Here is a 20078-nt window from a genome sequence, read left to right on the forward strand (position 1 = left end):
CAGGGGCAATGCGCTGGTCTTGGTAGCAAGACCACGCAGAGCAACAGCGGTTTGAAAAACCGAACTCAGGTATGGTATTAGGCGCGTTATAACCAATTAAAATACAATTAAAATAAACTAGGCTTGAACAAAAACTGTACAGATTAAAGAAGCAGCTGACACTCTGGTGTTCTGATCAACACGCTCACACACTTTCATGGCAATCGTGGTCCAGTCATCAGAAGATTATAGCTTGGAAAACTAAAGTTTGAAACATGATAAAAATGCTTTTAAATTGAAAAGTTGCTGGAACATGAAGATGCTCAGCTAAGCTCCATCATTCGCCCCATACTGTCAATTGCAAGCAGAAGTAAGTCAAAGCCCTCCCTCCCCCCCATCCCCCATGAAGTACCCCTTGGCTCCCCTATTGTGACAGGTCGAACTTGAGACTTATTTTATGGATGCTTTTACGCAGTGCTGGTCCCACCAATGCGTTACGGAGCACTTTATCAAGTTCAAAGGAATGAGGTGACAAGTTGCAATGTTTTTCAGGATAGGAAAATTGGGATCTGTAAAAGGTTTGGAGTGAAAAAATGATAGAGAGAGAGAGAGAGAGAGAGTGAGAGAGAGAGAGATCCTATGTGCCCTTTTGAAATAATGTCTACCTTGCAGATTCTCGCTCTTTCGCTTCCTCCCACTCTTTTACTTGTTCTCTCACCCCCGCCCTCCCGCCTCATTTCTCGTTACTTGCTTTACACACTGTTTGCTGCTGGTTCAGTTGTGTGGTGCTTCAAATCTTGATTGGCACCCATCCTTGTTGGATTACTCTATGCCAGCATTCTATTCCATCAAGACCCTCATGATCAAACCTCCTTGGACAACGGAGGGGCCTGTGCGCTAGATCGTCCAGTGAATAAGAAAAGGGCTTTTCTGGACTTTGATTAGACAGCCCAAAATATATTTTGAACTTTCACAAAATCCTGTAATTCCATTGGGATAGTTGAACTCGTTGATATAATCTTTTGTTATGTATGTACAGATTTCTGCAACCTAGAGCTCAGTTATTTTTACCTCCACTGCCATGTTACTATGCTGGCAAGGGCTGATGGGAGTAGTAGTCCAACACATATGGAGTGCCATTGTTTCCAGACCCCAGTTCTGAAGAATTGGGAATGTGAGTAATGCTGTCGCCGTTTTGTCTGGACTGGCCCTGTTATTCATGATGATTTTAACACGTGTCACTTAAAATGTTTATTCAAGTTACAAGAAAAAAACCTGTAATGCAAACTCTTCTGTTTCTCTAGACCCGGGGTGTGCAGGCTCTGACTCTCCACATGTTTTGGACTGCAACTCCCATCAGCCATAGCCAGTATAGTAAATGGTTGGGGGTTCAAGTCAACAGTTTGTAACATTTGGAGAGCTGTGACTACTTTAAAATAACAGTGGCAATTATAGGGTTTCCTTGTACAAGGGAGTTTCCTCATAGCTGTTCACATTTATGGTAACACTAAAGCAAATTGGTAAAGTATGGCATTAGCAGAGACTGTGGGCTGGCAGGGGTGTTAGGGAGAATTATCAAACATGTGTTAATTTCTCCACCTTAGAGAGCCCCAGCAACTTTGCTGGATTTTGAGGACTTGATTCTTTTAACCTGGAGAGTGTGACCATTTTTCCGACTCTCTCATGTATTTTAATGTGATTTTTATACACTGTGTTTCTTTTGGTTATGGAGTCCAATCAACTCCATAGGCATCATCTTTTACAAGTGTGTCACGAAGCACCTTCAATGCAGTGCCACAGGGAAGTCTTCCAGATTTCCCCAGGTTTAAATGCCTTCTCTGGGTTCAACTACTGTTTCCCAGAGCAGTAAAGTGAAATTGACTTTACTTAGCATTGTAACTTTCTAGACCCAGCACACACTATCTTACAATAGAGTGCTGGAGGGGTTACTTAGTATTCCCTGTGTCTAACTTCTTCTATAGCATATTATGTTACCCTTTCCTCAAATGACTGGCTGGTGGCAGTGGTTTTGTTTTGAAATACCTTGGTTTGCATTTACCGTGACTGTTTGCGGCTCCAGTAAAGTAACCGCGGGAGCCATCTTTTTCAAAATGGTGTACAGCCATCTTTGCTAAAATGGTGCCCGGTCTTCTTTATTCAGCAGGTCTTTGTCGGAAGGTCCTTCTAGAGAATTTCTCTTCGCGCCAAACCAGGTTTGGTTTCTTTGTTCGTTCGCCTTTTTTGACAGGCTTCTGGCGTGAAACCTGCCTCTGGCTCCTGAGTGTCTGGGGTAGACAGGAAGTGAGGGAGGTGCCCGACACTCACTGTGCTTACTCTCCTAGGAGACCCAAATGCACTGTGTGCTGATTGGCTGGCTGACTGTCCGGCAAGGACAGCCACCCTGCTGGGTGAGTGACTGCTAGGCTAGAATGAATGGGAGAGAACTGAATAAAAGGCAAGTCTTTTGGCTTGGAAGGCAGAGTCAACCACTAGACGAAGGAACCGCAGAAGAGCTCGAAGAGGATGCCTGCTGCAACTCCTGGACCATTGGTTTGCCCGATGAAGCCCTGCTGCAGTGACTACTTGCCAGGTTTGTATCAACAGAGAAGCCCCTGCAAGGACTTCTCCCTTTGAGTTGGTGGGACCAATCAACTCCAAAGTAAGCCACCTGGACACCCATCTCGGAGCTGGTTGAATTTCCTCAGAGTTGCTGCAGGAAACCATATAGCCAGGGATAGGGACACCAGCTTGTGTGCATTACTTTTAAGCTGGCCTAAAGCTTTTGGAAGATCCTCCGGACTCCCACGAAGCAGGACTGACCAAGCCTGAGCCCCCTCATCAGAGTGCAGGACCCCAGAAGTAAGGACAGCCCACCTTGACTGCCAGGAACCGCGCTTATTGCGATTTGCTGTACCACAAGGAGCTGAAATGCGAAACAGCCACTGAAAGTGAAGTTTGCCGGTTGCCAGTTTTGACAGTCCCAGTGCAGTGCAGTAATCCCCCCTCACCCCTTTGACATCCTCCCTCTTGTCCCCACGACTGAGGCCCAGGAACAGTGAGATCTGCAGAGCTGCACAGGAACCGAGGTCATCAGCTGCATCTTTTCTTCTTTACCAAGTTACTATAAAATAAGTCTGAGAACTTACCTCTTACTGTAGAAGTGCTTGTAACTTCCACAACTCACAAGCCTAATCAGCTTGTGGCTGTACATTTGATTCCTCTTTTCGTCAAAGACTCCTAAGAACTTGTGCAAAGACTTTTCCATTTACTTACCTGAAGTGCTGCATCCTATACAAAGACTTTTGCCTATTGACTTGAATGACTCTTCTAATTTCTATCTGAAAGTATTTGCCCTGCTTATGAATATTTGTAATTTCCTGTGTTCTAATAACCTTTGCCTTTTACCTACTTTTTAAGAGTGTTCTGAATGCCAACATCAAGATATTAATGTCCCCAGCACCCTTGTTACTGAAGTCACCTGTGGGTGTAGGTTGTGTCTCTGGGCCATCCCAAAAGGGTCTTGTCTGATTCAGAAACTCAGAGTGTACAGTATTGAAGTATATTTGTGTGTTACTAGTATATTGCTCCCTTCTGAAGAAGACTTTATAACTGACTGATAAATTAATAATTGTTTATGCAAGAAACCTTGAGTGTAAGAGTCTATTTGAATACCTGTAACTGTGAATCTTTGTGTAACTCCACTACAGCTCATATTTCCCCTCTTGAGATGAGCCTGGCTGCTCAACATGCTACCAAAACTGTGTAGTACAAGCTTATACCAAAGGTTGGGTTGCCTATACCTGTATTCATAGTTGCTTGTAGAGTTCCCAGAGGTACTGCATTCAAATGTTGCCTAACAAGGGGCAGACGGGATTGTGTGTGGTAATGTGCGACAAGGGTACAGCTGACGGGTGGATGAGTTCAAAGAGGGGGAACTATAAAGGAAGCAAATGAGAGCCACACCAATAGCGAGAATGAGAGGGAGGGCAAGGTGAGAATGATGGCAGGAGAGAGGAGAGTGGTTATTGAGGGTCGGTTTGGAATTCTGCTCTAGTAAATTACCAGTGGCTCAGTGTAGTAAAATGGGTGCAACCGCTTAAAAATATAATTATAGATAACTGGGCCCCCAAAGTGTTGTTGAGCCCTCATACCAATTGGTGAGTGGTAGTTGACTCAGCCCATACAACTGCACACTATTTCTCCCATAATGCAAGTGTTAATCTACTTGGACTATCTGTAAAAGAGAAATTGGAGTTGGTGTTAATAACAGTCAGATCCACATGTAACCAGCTGGGCTGCGCCTTCGTAGAGAATGAAATGAAAACATTTCATGGGATATATTTCTATTCTCATTTGTATTAGTATTTTAATTATTAGGAACTATGAACAGTCTTGCAAAAAAAATGCAATTTTATCATTTCATGTTACTTCATATTAAATATTGCACTTCCGCATTCTTTTCCACCAACATTTAACATGTTCAACTTAATTTAAAACGTCCTTCTACTTATTCCTTTCAAGTCCTCATGAATTCTTTGTACGGTCCTATAAAGCGGTATAAAAACCTGTTTCAATGTTTGCATCATTCTATTTACATGCTGTATTCTGTAGTCTTCATGGAAACCATTATTCTTTGACAGTACACTGTCCTGTCTGCTACACCAAGGCGGAGTCTCTGTCGCGCTCCTAGCAACCTCTTCTCCACCACATCCAGTTTGCTGTGTCATGCCCCTTGCCACAAATTTCAGCTCTGACCAGCCGGCTGCAGTGTTAATGTTTCGGTTACCATGGTGGCCCAGGAAGAATTTACAGTGAAAGGGAAGGCAGTGGAGGGTAGCGGAGAGTGTTGAAGCGCTCTTCAGGGGTGCATTTATCCTTCTTAATCTCCTGGTAAAAACTGAAATGTTGTATAGAGGATTCGGCATCAAGAGGCAGCAGGACATTGGAGCGGCTCCACCAAGGACACTAGTGGCCCACTGGTTCCTTGCGTCATTGCTTTGCCCACTGCTGTGGTTGCTAGAGGATCCTCGTGCAAGTGCTTTTACCACGCTAGATGCCCTATTCTTGTTTACACGATATTGTAATGAGAACATTTGTGAAGTCTATAAAGTTGCAAAAGGCAAGTGTACTTTACTATCGGTGTTAAGTGGCATCACATGGATTCGGGCGCCATTTTCTGACAACCTAAGCATTGCAGAAGGCCATAGAGATGGTACTGTTTACAAAGCACCCTAGATGACACAGTGAGCTAAATATAATGCTCCATTCAAACGCAGCGCAATCCAGCTGGTTCTACAGATCAGGGACATTATTTTGCGACTCATCATTCCGCAACCCCTTTTTCCACTCCTGACCCCCCCATCCACCCTTACTGTTTGGGTGCGGCTGCTTGTCACTCTTCCTTCCTATTGCACAAGGGACACCACTTTTATTTTCAAATAAACTACACACAACGTCCTTTACAGCAGAAACATTTCGGTGCTAATGTGACATTCTACAACATGAACAGCACGTTTTTTTAATGTGACTTCATGCCGTACCTTGAAACTCGTTCTAAACACCCTCTTTAAACCAGTTTTGTGGTCTTGAATGTACTGTGCAGCAGAAATACTCCAAGAAATCCCTCGGATCCTGAAACTTCGGGTTAATAAAAAGGATTTGTGAGAACGTGCTGTGAATCCAGTGTATTGTGGAGTGACTACTGATGGAGAGCAAAAGAAAGATGTTAGTCAAATGTGCCGTTTTGAAGTGTACAGGAAGTCAGTCATTTCCGAATTTCAATGTAAAGCAGCTCTATTCACATGAATACATCATTATCCATCTCAATCGCTTGGAAACTTTTTTGACTAGGCCCATGTATTTGTATTTTATTAGGTTTTATATAGCGCTTTTTTTCAAAGTGCTTCACAGAGAAACAGGCGACAGACAGTACATTAAAATCAGCAAAGCAATTGTGTTTAGAATCAGCCAATACCAATCAAACAGGAGACTGAAGTAAATGACATTTTAGGGAGGAGCTAAACACAGAATAAGAGGTTATAGATCGGAGAAATAGTGGAAGAAGGTTCCAGTGGAGCGGGGCAAGCAGTTGAAAAGATCGAAAACGAGATGGGGCACAGGAGGCACATGGAACAGTGAGTAAAAAAAGTCCAGCAGAGCAGAGAGGACGAGAAGGAGAGTAAAATGAAAGAAGAGAAGCAAGGTAATCAAGGGCGAGGCCATATAAGGATTTAAATACTAAACAGAGAAAATCGAATTTCAGCTGAGGGTGAAAGAAGAGCCATCCAAGAGAGTCAAGAGAAGAGGAGATGGAGTCACAAAAGGATCATGAATAAAGCGAGCGGATGGAGGAATGATAAAGTGATTTGAGTGGGGCTAGGTGAGAGCGAGGAAAGCCAAAGAGTATAACAGAGCAGTAGAAGAGTCGAAAAGATTAGAGAAGAGACCAAGAGCTTGGTAGCATGAAAAGTGAGAAAGGGACGAATTTTTCGAATATTAAAAAGATAACGGCAAGCGCGAAAGGTAAGTGAAATATGATGGCTAAAGGAGAAGTTGGAGTCAAGATAGAGACCGAGATTACGGGCAGTGGGGAGAGATCAGGGTTGAGGGGGGGAAGAGAATAGGAGGAGGAGGAGGATAAGGATAAGGAGGTTGACTGTCCATGGGTTTTGGGCTAATCCTGTACGGGAGCGGTCGGTGTATCTGTATTTTTTACGCAGACACTCTTGAAGCATCAATGCATTTTCATTTTCTTGCAAGCTAAATCAGGCTGAGAGGAAAACACGTCCTTATAGGGCCAGGGGTCTGCAACCTTTGGCTCTCCGGATGTTTTAGACTACAAATCCCACCACTCCTATCCAGCATAGTAAATGGTGAGAGATCATGGGCGTCGTAGTTGAAAAAACATCTGAAGAGCCTCAGGTGTCAGACCCCTGTTATAGGGTAGGCTTTTCCTTTGCAGCCCTGCAATTATGTATTTGCACCTTGTGTCAAATTCTCTTTCCAATTCATATTTTGCTCAAGTATGTAGAGCAAGCTTTAAGGCAACACAAGCGAGCAGTATTGCATCCTGCCGAGCACTGAATTTGATATACTGGTTACATCCCCATTTTTAATTGTAACTTTTTTGTGGTTGGTCTTTGGCATTTTAATTTTTTGTTTGACAATACACTCAACCTTTAAGAAAATGCTTGAGATTATTTCTGTAGATTTAGCGTGATTTCATTTTTAATTTGAATTTGTAATGGAGTACTATGCAGAATTCTAGTGCAACTTATTTATTGTTTTAGTGCTGTGTGTATTCTTCGTATGCACTTATGCTTGCTTTAATAGTTATTTCAGCACCCAAAGTCGGAGCTTTGTTGTGGTTGTTTTGACCATAGCCAGAGTCAAAGATGCTACAGTACCGAGTAGAGCCTTGTATGCAAAGTGTGCCTGGCAACACAGAAGGTTTCTCTGAAAAGTTAGGAATCCGTGGTAGTGCAGTTGACCACCAGTTTTATTCCACAAAAGAAAGGGCAGTATCTTTAAGTTTGACCGATATATGTGATGCTTGTCCAAGAAATCTATGCCGCCAAAATTGGGAACTAGAGTTAATAAGCATCTCTAAAATGGAATTGATGTGTTTTAAAAGATGGCTAAGATGTTGAATTGTGTTGCTAGTGCTGTTAGCTACTGAATTGTGCCCTGCATAAATGATGTCTGGTGTTCTTGATTTAGTTTGGCGGAAAGCAGAATTTGAAAGGTATTTCCTTTCAAATGTTGTGTGAAGAAGCTGTGTTCACTCATGAAGACTGACGCCCTTGTTTGTATGACTTGATCTTAGGTTGTCCTTGTCCGGTGGAATGAACCTTTTCAGAAGCTGGCAACATGCGATGCAGATGGAGGAATCTTTGTGTGGATCCAGTATGAAGGCAGGTGGTCCGTGGAACTTGTCAACGATCGTGGTGCGCAGGTAAGCCAAGGAGTGCATCTAAGAAGGATTTATTTTAAACTGTTTTATGAGGGAATAAATAGAAACGTTAATCTGCAACTCAATGCCTGGAGGAAATCAAAAATAAAACTTGATAAATAGGAAATTGACATCATGCAATTGACACATGAAATAGTGACTACAGGTTGCTACATTAAATTAATTGCGTTATGCATTGTTTGAAATCTCTCTTTTCATGATTGGTCTACTTACCACCTACAAATCAGTTGATTCCCCTAAGATCTCATATCGCTAGGCATGGTTTCTTTTTTACCCCCAGGTGAATACCTGCTTTTGTGGATATCACAAAAATTGGAGTGCCAAGATGTGCACTTAAGACTACCCAAGTGTAGTTTTCATAGACATTTATTGCAATTCTAGGGCCTCCACTGTATATTATGGATCATTTAATGAAACAATATGACTCTCTCATTACAATGTTTATATTTATTTATTTAATTTTTTTTTATAACGTGCCTAATACCGTACCTTACTTAAATTTCTAAGTGCGGATCCGGGATTTTTCGTGGTCTTGCTTCCAAGACCACCACATTGCCCCTGTGCTTTCCTCCGTTCAATATTGGTGTTAAACCAACACACCGTCATGCCGTTTCAACTCTTTGCTTTGGGCCCTGCAGCAGAGACTTTACGGTTAAGTTTGTTTTTGGTAACCATACAAAACCTCTACATATAGAGAAGTCTGGTGCCAGCTTTCATGATTGTGAGAAATTAGACGTGTTGGCTTACCTTGCATAGCAATTGTGTTCCATAACCTCTGTATAAACAAAGAATATTACAGGACAAACTTATTAAAACAGTTTTTACAATTATTACAAAGCTTTCTGTAACAAGGGAACTGTCACCCATAGCAGTTATGAAGATATAAGCATTTGCAGCATTACCACACTACCTTATGATATAATTTTAAAACCATTTATTTTTAAATAACTTTTTTCAATGAAAATGTTACCATGCAAAAAGAGATTAGGAGTACTTAAACACTTTCCACATCGCATGAACACATTTCACATATAAAACGTGTTTTCCCATTTTAGTCACACATTCTGATTCAGAATTAATCAGATTAAAAAGCGTGTTTTGTCAGGCGCACAGAAACAGTTGTTTGGCCTATGGTTAAATGAGTCTGTAATTAATTTCTCGACTTCCTTCCAGGCAAGAAACACTTTTCCATATTTATAAGATGCAACATTTGTATTGTATCTGTACAATCTATACATTCAAATTGCAGAAAGCACTGTAAATAAATCATAATACATGTAACTGTGATGGCTACCCTCTAAACAGAGTGCATTCGAACTTAATTTCTCATAATTGAAAAGCTCACCATTTTATTAGGTGACTTTTCTACAGCGAGGTTCGGAAAATGCCATTATTTTATAGGGAGGGCTGATATTACATGTGCACCTAGGGCACCCCTCCATTCAAACATTAAATTACGCTAGTCAGAGTCCCGTGATTTACGGCGTCCACGATGCTGCTAAACTGGCCTGTGAATTACTGAGACTCTTTTTTGTTTTTAAATAAGTCATTGTAATGTATTGCTTTCCGTTAACTCTGTGGTAAAATGAATTACATTCATTGTATAAGGCTGTTTGCTACAAAATATTGTTTACAATTGCACCTCTTTGTTTGACCTCACCGCATCAAGCTTGTGTCCATTTAATTGCCCGGAATTATCGTTTTAAGCAAAAGCTAATCACATCCACCTGCAACATGTTCCCCTTTTTCGTTTGACTGCTTGACATGCCTTGTCGACCTGAATTCTCGAATGTGTATACCGGAATAAACCCATAAGCTCTGACATGTGAACACTGTATACATTGGCAGCCATCGGCCAGCCTTTAAGTGGGATTAGGAGAAGCCCGACAAATCTATGCTTTTAGAAGCCTTTTACTGTTGGGATGCTCATCCACAAAGTAGCAGAGAGGCGGCTCCTGTGGAAGGTCATCTTTTCCCAGACATCCTGTTCCTGCACTTGGTATTGTTAGGCTGGGAAACCCCAAATTTAGAGCGCCATTAAGGCAGCAATTATCAAAATAGGCCCATTAATACCAAAAACCAATAGCATAGCCAGCCAACGGTTGTTGAATGAGGAAACCTTGGACAGATCAACAAGCAAAGGGTAATGGCAAAGTGAACTGGTCCTGGTGATCAAAAGACATTGATGAATGCAAGGATATTTTCAGGGAGCAAGCACAATATGTACACAGCTTCCTAACTATTTGGAAGAGGCACAGGGCAACATGGGCGAACAGAAAGCTGGCACACTGATCTTGACTATCACAATCCTGTTGTGAAGAATTGATAGGTTGAAATATTCCCAAGATTTCTGATTGCACTCTGCAGAACGCCTCCGAAGCACCAAGTGGCATGATGTGAAAAGGACCTTCCTTACCCAGAGGAGGGAATCCGCACAGGCCTGAATGCTTAGCCGCATGTAAAAATACCTAAATGTTCCTAGGGAGGGATGCATCCATTATACCCTTTTCTGAGATTACTAGTCATAGAGATATTATGGGCCTGAAATACCCAGGTGCCTTTTCCTGTGGCATCATTGGAGCATGCTTGCATTGGCTGTCCTCATTATGGGTTAAATATGTGTTAAACTGGTCTAGTACTTCATGTAAAGGAGCGTGTTCCACTGGGGCGTCATCTATCACAATCAGTTCGGATTTCAATGGGACTGAGCCTAGATTTGAGACTAATTCAGTGTCAACTTTATGCAGGTTGGGATGCAGTGATATTCTATGCATCCAAAACTTCCTTCTGATTGTTGGTCACCCATGTTATGCACAGCATGGATCAGACTTTTTTGAACCTCCCCTTCTTTTTCATCCCTTTAATCCATTCCCCTTTACCTGATTACTCTGCAACCACATTGGTTTCTACTCCGCCATCTATATTTGTGTCGCTGCTTTTATACATCCTGTTGCAGCGTCTTATCTCCTTTACCACTTTCTGTGTCTTCGTGTCCCCCTTTTAGACATTGTTGTTTCTCCCAACTTTCCCTATGTACCTCTTCCTGCTCCTTGTCTGTGGTCAGTAACACAATCCCGCTCTGCCGCTGTGTTCCTTTCCTCCTGCTGCATCTGCTTACTATGCTTTTATTGTCACCCTCTGTCTCAGTATCTGTCTGCAGTGGTAAAAAAAGAATGGTGCAAGGGCAGGGCCATAAGTATGTGTTGTATTAGGGTCATGATAGCTGCTACTGGAGCTATTATGCATCATATCTCATCTGCTATGACAATAACTATTCATGGGCAGCGTCAAGAAAGGTCTCATTATACTACATATTGGGCGACATGTGTTAATTTTCGTGGTCACTTCATTTGCAAATTCTTTGTGCAGTTTTCCTCGTTTTCATTTAATTAAAAAAATTAATGTTGTGTGTCACGTTGGCGGGAAGGGTGGCGCAGGTTATGGGGTTGGACGGGTAACCAGCCATTTCATGAGAAAAACAAAAAACTAAATGACGAGGAAAACCGCACCAAGAAAGTGCTAACGAGGAAAGTGGCCATGAAAAATACACATAGAACCATATTTTGGAACCTACAGTGAAGAAAGACCGATTTGATGAGAGTAGAGTTAACTGCTTAGATAAAGGCATTGTCAGGCCAATAGACCAGACAGAACCATACATGAAATATACAGTCCCACTCTACTGCTCCAATGGGAGCATAAGTGGTTCAAGATTATCTTCCATTCACTAAGAGGCAGTTTAGCCGAAGCATGGAGACCCAGAACCCTGCAATCATGAAGACTACAGAAGAAAAGAACAATCCATATTAAATCGTTTCCACAATCTACTTGCAAACGGAAATGAGAAAACAGCACAGCTGCCCTTGATCACCTCTCCAATAGGATGCTGCTGTAAACGGAAGGAGACGAGAAAACACAACGAAAAAGTTTATACCCAAAGCTGTTTCTAAATTTTGCACCCGATTTGTCAAGGGACATCCGATGACTACTGTTTGCCGAAAGAAAATTATTTTAAATGCCGTGTGGGCCTCCGTGTGAGCCTTCTCTTGTATGTAGTTATTAGGACTCGGGTGAATTGCCAATCACAGGCTAGGGGCACACTATTCTTGGTGATCTGTGATGAGGAAGCATCTAGAACATGAATAGAAAGAGAAAAGTCCATCACCGGCAGATGAGCGATAATTGAAACACAATGGAGTGGGTTTCTTTTAGATTTCCCTCCACCGTCTGTGTGCTTTTATTTTATGCAGATAAGAGGGGTTGCCTCATAATTAGCTCTTTGTGTGTGGGAACTTGGCAGCTAGGTGGCTGTGTTGGATGATCCCCCCGGAAGTTTCAATGGTGCAGCGGCAGAACAGTCATATTACACATTCTCTTCCTTTTTGGACTCAAAACACCAAAGCAACCACAAAATGAAAGTAGCAATTGTGTAGCCTAATAAAGTATTGTTAAACAGCTTCAGAATGTTCTCTGCTTCTGCATTCAGAATGCTCGTGTATGGCAAGTACTTTTTCTCAAGCCAAGCTCTAACCATCTCCACAGTAGACCTACTTATGGCAACTAGAATGGTCCACACTGAGAGGCTCTGCACCATTTCTTGTATTGTAGCGTGCTGTACATCGTGTCCCATGTTTTTTTATCTTTAAGAGTTTGAGACTGGAACTAAATAATCCAGGCAAAGAAAACACCCCTTTTTGCCCTTGTATATGCTATTTTCTGTGGCAGCTTCAGACAGATGTGTGTTTTATGGTAAAGTTAAAACATCTTGTTGTTTTGAGTGTCTTAATTTACCAGTAAGCAAAGTGTTCGAGGGCGTCGGGTGCAGATAGAGATCCTTGGTGGTGAATCAAGCGATGTGTAGATCCTCCACGGGAAATATAGTTTGCTGTAGTCAAGAAGAAGACACAGCTGCAACAAAAATGAGGAGCAAGTGAGTAGAAATCAAACTATGATGAGGATCAAGGATCTCTATCTGAACCCGATGCCCTCGAACACTTTGCTTACTGGTAATTATACTTTCTTATATCTTGTCCTATATGGCTCCTTTACCTACCTACATTCTTTCTAAACACTTTTGAACGACGACTTCTCTTGCACTGGACTAGAAACGTCTCTCTGAACCTCTTCTCCTCCCCTCACCCTGAATTTAACTGGGAATGAATATGCCCTTGTGGTACTAGATTAATTACAATTTCTCTAACAATGTAGTCTGCTCTGGCTCACAGATGAGACTGAAATGTACAGCATGAGTTTAATGAATTACCTCAAGGTATAAAAAACTTGTATAAACGTTCTCCCCTTTGTTTTTTTCCTTTTGTATGAAGAATTCAATTTTGGCCATATGAAGAAGAGGAAAGTATCCTCGAAACGCGTCGCCACATGAATTGGATTCCACCATTGTTTCAAATTTATTGTGACCTACTATTGCACTGCTTTGCTTCTTGAATTTGTAAATGTTTCTCCTTTTGAAATATTGTGTATTTGACACTTTAGATATAAACTTTTGTTTATATTTGAACTCTTTGGTGTATATGTTTTTTTCTATTAATATGAGAAAACAGTAGTGGACTTAGTCCAAACATCCTAAAGTGTGCAGGGGACGGGAGGGTTCCCTTGTTGAATCCTCATTTCAATTGTCTCTTGTTTGTAGGGGTCTTGTGCCATGGCCTCAGTTCCTCCCCCGCACCTAAAATTAATCTACAGCACCTCTTAAATGTATGTTTCATTGCCATTTAATTTGAGGTGTGCATCAATAATCAACCTTTTTCTGAAATCACAAAGATGTACTTCTCAGGTTCACAGTTCTTTATCCCATCAACTTGGCACACTTCCCTACCACTCATAAGATTCCTTCGAGGGGATTGGGTCCTCCGATGTATTCCATATCTATGACAGGTAATGTCCACAACTGTGCTGCTTTGGAAAATCTTCGGCGTCTGCGTCGATGACGTTGATGCGCCGCCTCCGATGGCCGACGTCACCCGATGTGATAAGTAGGACGCACGATGCCCGTAGCCTCAGTTCCGTTTTTTCCGCGAACGTGTTCGCTTCGTGAATCTCGGTACGCCTCGACTCTTTGGAATTTGCTGTATTCTTCTCGGTTCGTTGAACCTGTTCGGTTTTTGTGAAAACCTGTTCGTGAACGATGTCCACTTTGTCTTCAACCCCACGTCCGGGCTTCAAGAAATGCGGGGACTGTGGGTCCAAGATGTCGGTCACAGACTTGCACGACGCCTGCCTCTGGTGCCTCGGGGAGGCCCACGATACGGACTGTGTCTCCTGCCAGTCGCTCATGGCCAAGGCCTTGCGGGATCGCAAGAAGAAGCTGTCGGTAGGTCGGGTGAATAAGCCCCGGTAGTCGAGGTCTACAGGGCTTTCGACGGATGACTCAAGAGGCGACTCTCAGCGTCATCGTTGGAAGTCCAGTGGGTCTCCTTCCAGGAGTCGGTCTTGCCACTCCTCCGCCTCTTTGAGGCATTCCCAGAAGCGCCGGCATCGGTCGCCTTCCCCGTCCTCTTCCGAGGATACCGCCCGTCGGCGGGTCGCTTATCCCACCATGCAAGCAACACCGGAGGAATGGGCTTCCTTCGGGAGGCAGATGTTAGCGATTCTTGAATCGCAGGGCACCGGTCCGCCTGCGCCTCCGAGTGGGATCGGTCGGCACTGGTCGAGAGACACCGCTCGTACGCCTTCGGGGCCCAGGTGGTCGGCACGGCTCGCGGGAAAGGTCCCGCTCGGACAAGAGTAGCCGTTCTCGCCATTCCCGTTCCAGGTCCCGGTCCTCGACGCGCTCGAGACCGCCTGATCCTGTGCTGTCTTCGAGGAAGACGTCGACGCCTGTGGTGCAGAGGTCATCGAGGATTTCTCTCGAGGCTCCGCCTCCGAGGGGGTCGTCGGCGCCTAGGTCGTCAAGAGACACGCTCAGAGCTCCGGCTTCGAGGCCTGTGTCGACGCCATCGATGCTGGTGGCGCTGCAGCTGACGTCGACGCTGATTCGCTCGACGCCTTTCGAGACGGTGGTGTCGGAGGGGCCCCGTGGCACGGGGTTAGCCCCTAGAAAGGCTCTGGCTAAGGTCAGGCATTGCTTTGGTCCCCAGGTGTCTTCCTCTCACCGCCTGGAGTACATTTCAGAGGGTGATGAAGGCTCTAATGAAGGCTTGGTTCCGGTTACGGTACCAGATGAGCTTCTCTCGGGCCATAGCCAGTTTGATGACCTGAGGCAGTCACTGCATGATGCCAGTGGACTGGACACCTCTCCGGAGGTGGAGTTTTGTAGGCCAGAGCCTGACACTCATGCCGATTCTTCATACCGGCGCCTTATGTCTCGGGTCACCGAGTACTTGGGATGGTCGGCTCCCCCAGGGGAGTTCGTTCAGGATGATCTCACGGACATCCTTGATCTTGGTCCCCCCACTGACCCGGTACTGCCGTTTCATATGGCTCTGCAGAGAAGGGTGGCGGCGGCTTGGACTGCTCCGGAGAGTCTCCCGGCAGTGGGCAAGTCTTTGTCACGAAAATACCGTCCAGCCAGTAGCGACCCCTGCTACTTGTCCAGGCACCCCACTCCGGAGAGTTTGGTGGTGCAGGTGGCAACGGCCCCGGCTAAGCAGGCGTCGTATCCTACCATCCCTCCGGATAGGGACGACAAACGTTTTGACGGCTGGGCGAAGAAAGTGTTTTCTTCAGGGGGTATGGCGCTTCAGGCGGCCAACTCCATATGTGCCTTGTCTCGTTTCACACACACTCTGTGGAACTGTGTTTCCTTAGCGGCTGAACATATTCCTGAAGGGGACGAACGGGATGGTTTCCTTGCTATGGTTCAGGATGGCAAGGATGCCATGTGTGAGGCCGTTCAGTCGGGTTTGGACATGGCAGATTGTGTCAGCCGGTCCATGGCGGCGAGCACCGAAATACGCAGGTTTGCGTGGTTGCGGAAGTCTGGGTTCGCTGCTGATGTGCAGTCCCGGCTCCTCAACATGCCCTTTGACAGTTAACATCTTTTTGGCAGCAAGGCTGATGAGAGCCTTGAGAGGTTGCAGACCTCCAAAGCTGCAGCGAAGTCGTTGGGCGCTGCAGTTCGACAACCTCTGCCTTTTCGTCCTAGGGGACAACAATGGAGGGGAGGTTCCTTTTGCTATTACTCGTCCTTCAGTAAATCAAAAGGAGCTGTTGGTCAAAGAGGCCACCGTAAGAGTGCCAGAGGTGGAAAACAAGGTACTCGAGGTGCCAAGGCTGCCTTGGCAGTTGCCTCTTTGCCCTCAGGCAATGCCGCAGCCTCTACCACTCAGTCATGAGGCCAGGTCCCATGGTTCGCCGGTTGGGGGAAGGCTGGCGCAGCATCTTGTTGAGTGGTGTGTCATTACTTCAGATGTGTGGGTTCTGGAGATCATAACTCACGGCTACTGTCTTCCTTTTTGGCAGAGGCCTCACGACAATCCACCTGGGAACCTCTCTTTGAAGAGTCCGGATCTGCTCCTTGCGCAGGTAATTCAAGCCCTGCTGGTGAAAGGCGCCATAGAACTGGTGCCTGTAGCGGAGAGGAACAAGGGATGGTATTCCCCTTATTTTTTGATTTCGAAGAAAGACTGGGGATTGAGACCCATCATGGACTTGCGCGGTTTGAACAAAGTCCTCAGGAAGGACAAGTTCAAGATGGTTACTCTCTCTCAAGTCCTCCAGGCCCTTCAACTTCAGGATTGGTTGGGTTCTCTCGACCTCAAGGACGCTTACTTCCATGTGCCAATCCATCCCAAGCACAAGAAGTACCTGAGGTTAGCGGTTGGCGACTCACACTTTCAGTTTCGGGTCCCGCCGTTCGGATTCACCTCCGCCCCGAGGGTTTTCACCAAGCTCATGGTGGTGGTGGCAGCGCATCTCAGGAAACGGGGGATTCACGTCTACCCCTACCTGGACGATTGGTTGATCAGGGGGAGCTCTCCCGAGCAAGTCCTGGATCATCTGTCCGTCACCTTCCACTCCCTTCACAAGCTGGGCTTCTCCCTCAATTTACAGAAGTCCCATTTGATGCCATCACAGCGGCTCCAGTACATTGGAGCAGTGCTCGACACATCCCTGGGGCTGTGTTTTCCTCCCCAGGTGAGGGCTCTTCACATTCAGCAAATGGTGCACAAGTTTCAGCTCGCCCAGACTCTCCCAGCGTCCGAGTTCTTGAGACTGCTCGGCCTCATGGCATCCTGCATTCTTCTGGTGCCAGAGGCCAGCTTGCGGATGAGATCTTTGCAATGGGCACTCAAGCTCCAGTGGTCTCAGTCCTCCGGCAGGTTGTCGGACCCTGTTCAGGTGCCGCCCTCGGTCGCCCAGGACCTTCTGTGGTGGGCCGTCGAAGGCAATCTGATGAAACGGGCCCCATTTGGCTGCCCTGGCCAGAGGTGACGATAGTGACGGACGCATCCCTCACGGGATGGGGAGCTCATGCCAACGAGTTGACAGTCAGCGGTCGTTGGTCTCCGTCGGAGTCCAGACTCCATGTCAATCTGTTGGAGCTGAGGGCCGTCAGGCTAGCCCTGAAGGCTTTTCTGCCGACTGTGCGAGGAAAGAGTGTCCTGATTCTAACGGACAACACAGTGGCCATGCACTACCTCAACAAAAAGGGGGGGGACAGGGTCACTTCCTCTGTTCAGGGAGGCGATGCAGCTCGAGTTCTGGGCCATACAGCTGGAAGTTTCGAACTCGGCTGTTCATCTGGCCGGAGACGACAACGAGACGGCGGACGCTCTGAGCAGGCAGAGCGCGATCTCTCACGAGTGGGAGCTGGCTCAGGTGATTCTCCTGGAGATCTTCGCCCTTTGGGGGACCCCTCATGTGGATCTCTTCGCCTCCAGTGTCAACCGGAAGTGCGAAAGGTTCTGCTCGAGGGAATTTCCTCCAAAAGGAGCCTTAGGAGACGCGTTCATGGTGGAGTGGTCATTCCCACTGCTGTACGCGTTTCCTCCAGTCCCCGTCATCCCGCAAGTACTGCAGAGGTTACGGAGGTTCGGTTCCCGGATGATCCTCATTGCTCCGGCGTGGGCCCGGAGGACGTGGTACCCGGACCTTCTCAATTTGTCCTCTGCCCTCCACGTCGTCTTCCCTACCGAGACAATCTGCTCTCAAGGGAGGGGGGGTCAGGTTCTCCATCCAGATGATCAGATCCCTCAACCTTCACGCTTGGCTTCTGAAAGGTTGAGGTATAAGGATTGGGACCTCCCTGAAGACGTGATGGAGGTGTTGCTCTCGGCCAGGCGGCCGGCTACTAAGTCTCTGTACCGTTGCCGTTGGAGAAAGTTATGCGACTGGTGCAGAGTTCAGAATGTGGTTCCTTTTGAGTGTGACATTCCCATGGTTCTGTCTTTTTTGCTTTCCTTGGCCCACAGGGGCTTGCAAGTGGGGACCATTAAAGGTTACCTGGCGGCGCTGTCCATATTTAAGCGCTCGTCTGAAGAATGTTCCTATTTTAAGATTCCTTTAATTTCTGTTTTTGAAAGGGCTCACTAATTTGTTCCCTCCGTCACCTTTTCTGGTGCCCGGTTGGGATTTGAACCTTGTTCTTAAGTTTCTTATGGGTGCTCCGTTTGAGCCTTTGCATTCTTGCCCTTTGAGGCTGTTAACTCTGATAACTGTGTTTTTGGTTGCCGTTACTTCCGCTCGCAGAGTGAGTGAGTTACAGGCACTTCCAGTTAAGCCACCCTTCCCTGTGTTTCATAGGGACAGGGTTGTTCTTAGAGTTCGGCCTTCCTTTCTTCCGAAGGTGGTTTCGGAATTTCATTTGTGCCAGAAGGTTGTTCTTCCGGCGTTCTATCCTCCTCCACATCCTGGTAATGAAGAGGAGAGGCTCCATAGGTTTGATCCTAGGAGAGTGTTGAGCTTTTATATTTCACGCATGTCCCGGGTCAGAGTGGACGATCAACTTTTCATTGGTTACGCTTGAAAGCGTTTCGGACAAGCTGTGTCGAAACAGACTTTGTCTCGTTGGATTATTTTAGCTATCTCCGAGTGTTACCGCTTGGCGGGTAAGGACCCTCCGGCTGGCTTGCGGGCCCATTCTACCAGGGGAGTGGCTGCGTCTACTGCCCTGCAGAGGGGTGTTCCTATTTGTCACATCTGTGATGCAGCCACCTGGGCTTCAGTACATACTTTTGTACGTCACTACTCCCTCGATTCCATCCGAGGGCAGGATCTGGCCTTTGGCAAGACAGTCCTGTATTCCGCAATTTGATTGGGCATGCTAAATTTGTGTTCTAAATTCTTTTCCCACCTCCTTGTTTGGTACTGTTGTGGGAGTCTGTCATAGATATGGAATACGTCGTAGGACCCAATCCCCTCGAAGAACAAGTTACTTTCCTACCTGGTAACTTTCTTTCGATGGGATGGTCCGACAACGTATTCCATATCGCTCCCTCCCTACCTTTCCCGCTGCAGAATTTCTTTTGCGATTGCAGCTTGCGTTCCGCAAGGCCTTGTGTGTCTGACTGGCAGAGAACTGGTGTCACACGTTCTGGGGGAGAAAACTACAACTGAGGCTACGGGCGTCGTGCGTCCTACTTATCACATCGGGTGACGTCGGCTGTCAGAGGAGGTCCTCGGGGACGGCGCATCAACGTCATCGACGCAGGATGCAGGTGCCGAAGATGTTCCAAAGCAGCACAGCTGTGGACATTACCTGTCATAGATATGGAATACGTCGTCTGACCATCCCTTCGAAAGAACGTTACCAGGTAAGAAAGTAACTTGTTCTTCTAATTAGTGCTTAACATTTCCAGGGTTCTTAACCCTCTTATTCTTAACTTCTCATGTGGGTGCAGGTCACAGACTCACAATATTCTGTACAGCTTGGTAGCTTGGTGTACTCTCCTGCCAAACAACTGACATCTCCCTCTCATGGACCATCTCTTTCTTTCACAGGGTCCCAGGCCCTCTTAATCTTCGTTATGTTAGGCTTTTGCCTTTTATATGGGTGCGCGTCCCAGCCTCGCAATGTAGCGTTATATCTGCTCGGTTTACTCCACTGCCGTGTATACAACTCTTCTCTGTTTGCTTCCATTACAATCAGGGTCTCTGACCCCCTTATTCCCAGCTTCTCATATGGGTGTGGGTCTGGACTCAAAATCCGTTATCGCGTCTGTTTAGA

General features: G+C 45.8%; 1 protein-coding gene across 1 annotated transcript in view; it reads left to right on the forward strand.

Annotated features, from left to right (window-relative positions):
- Positions 1–20078, forward strand: part of TULP4 (TUB like protein 4) — a 1536781-nt gene that overhangs the window by 612906 nt on the left and 903797 nt on the right. The window contains exon 3 of the mRNA XM_069607877.1: positions 7805–7933. Within this exon, the coding sequence (XP_069463978.1) occupies positions 7805–7933 (129 nt within the window). The remainder of the gene's footprint in view (positions 1–7804; positions 7934–20078) is intronic.

This window comes from Ambystoma mexicanum, chromosome 4q (assembly GCF_040938575.1).
Source record: "Ambystoma mexicanum isolate Mex_15411 chromosome 4q, UKY_AmexF1_1, whole genome shotgun sequence".
Taxonomy (NCBI): Eukaryota; Metazoa; Chordata; class Amphibia; order Caudata; family Ambystomatidae; genus Ambystoma; species Ambystoma mexicanum.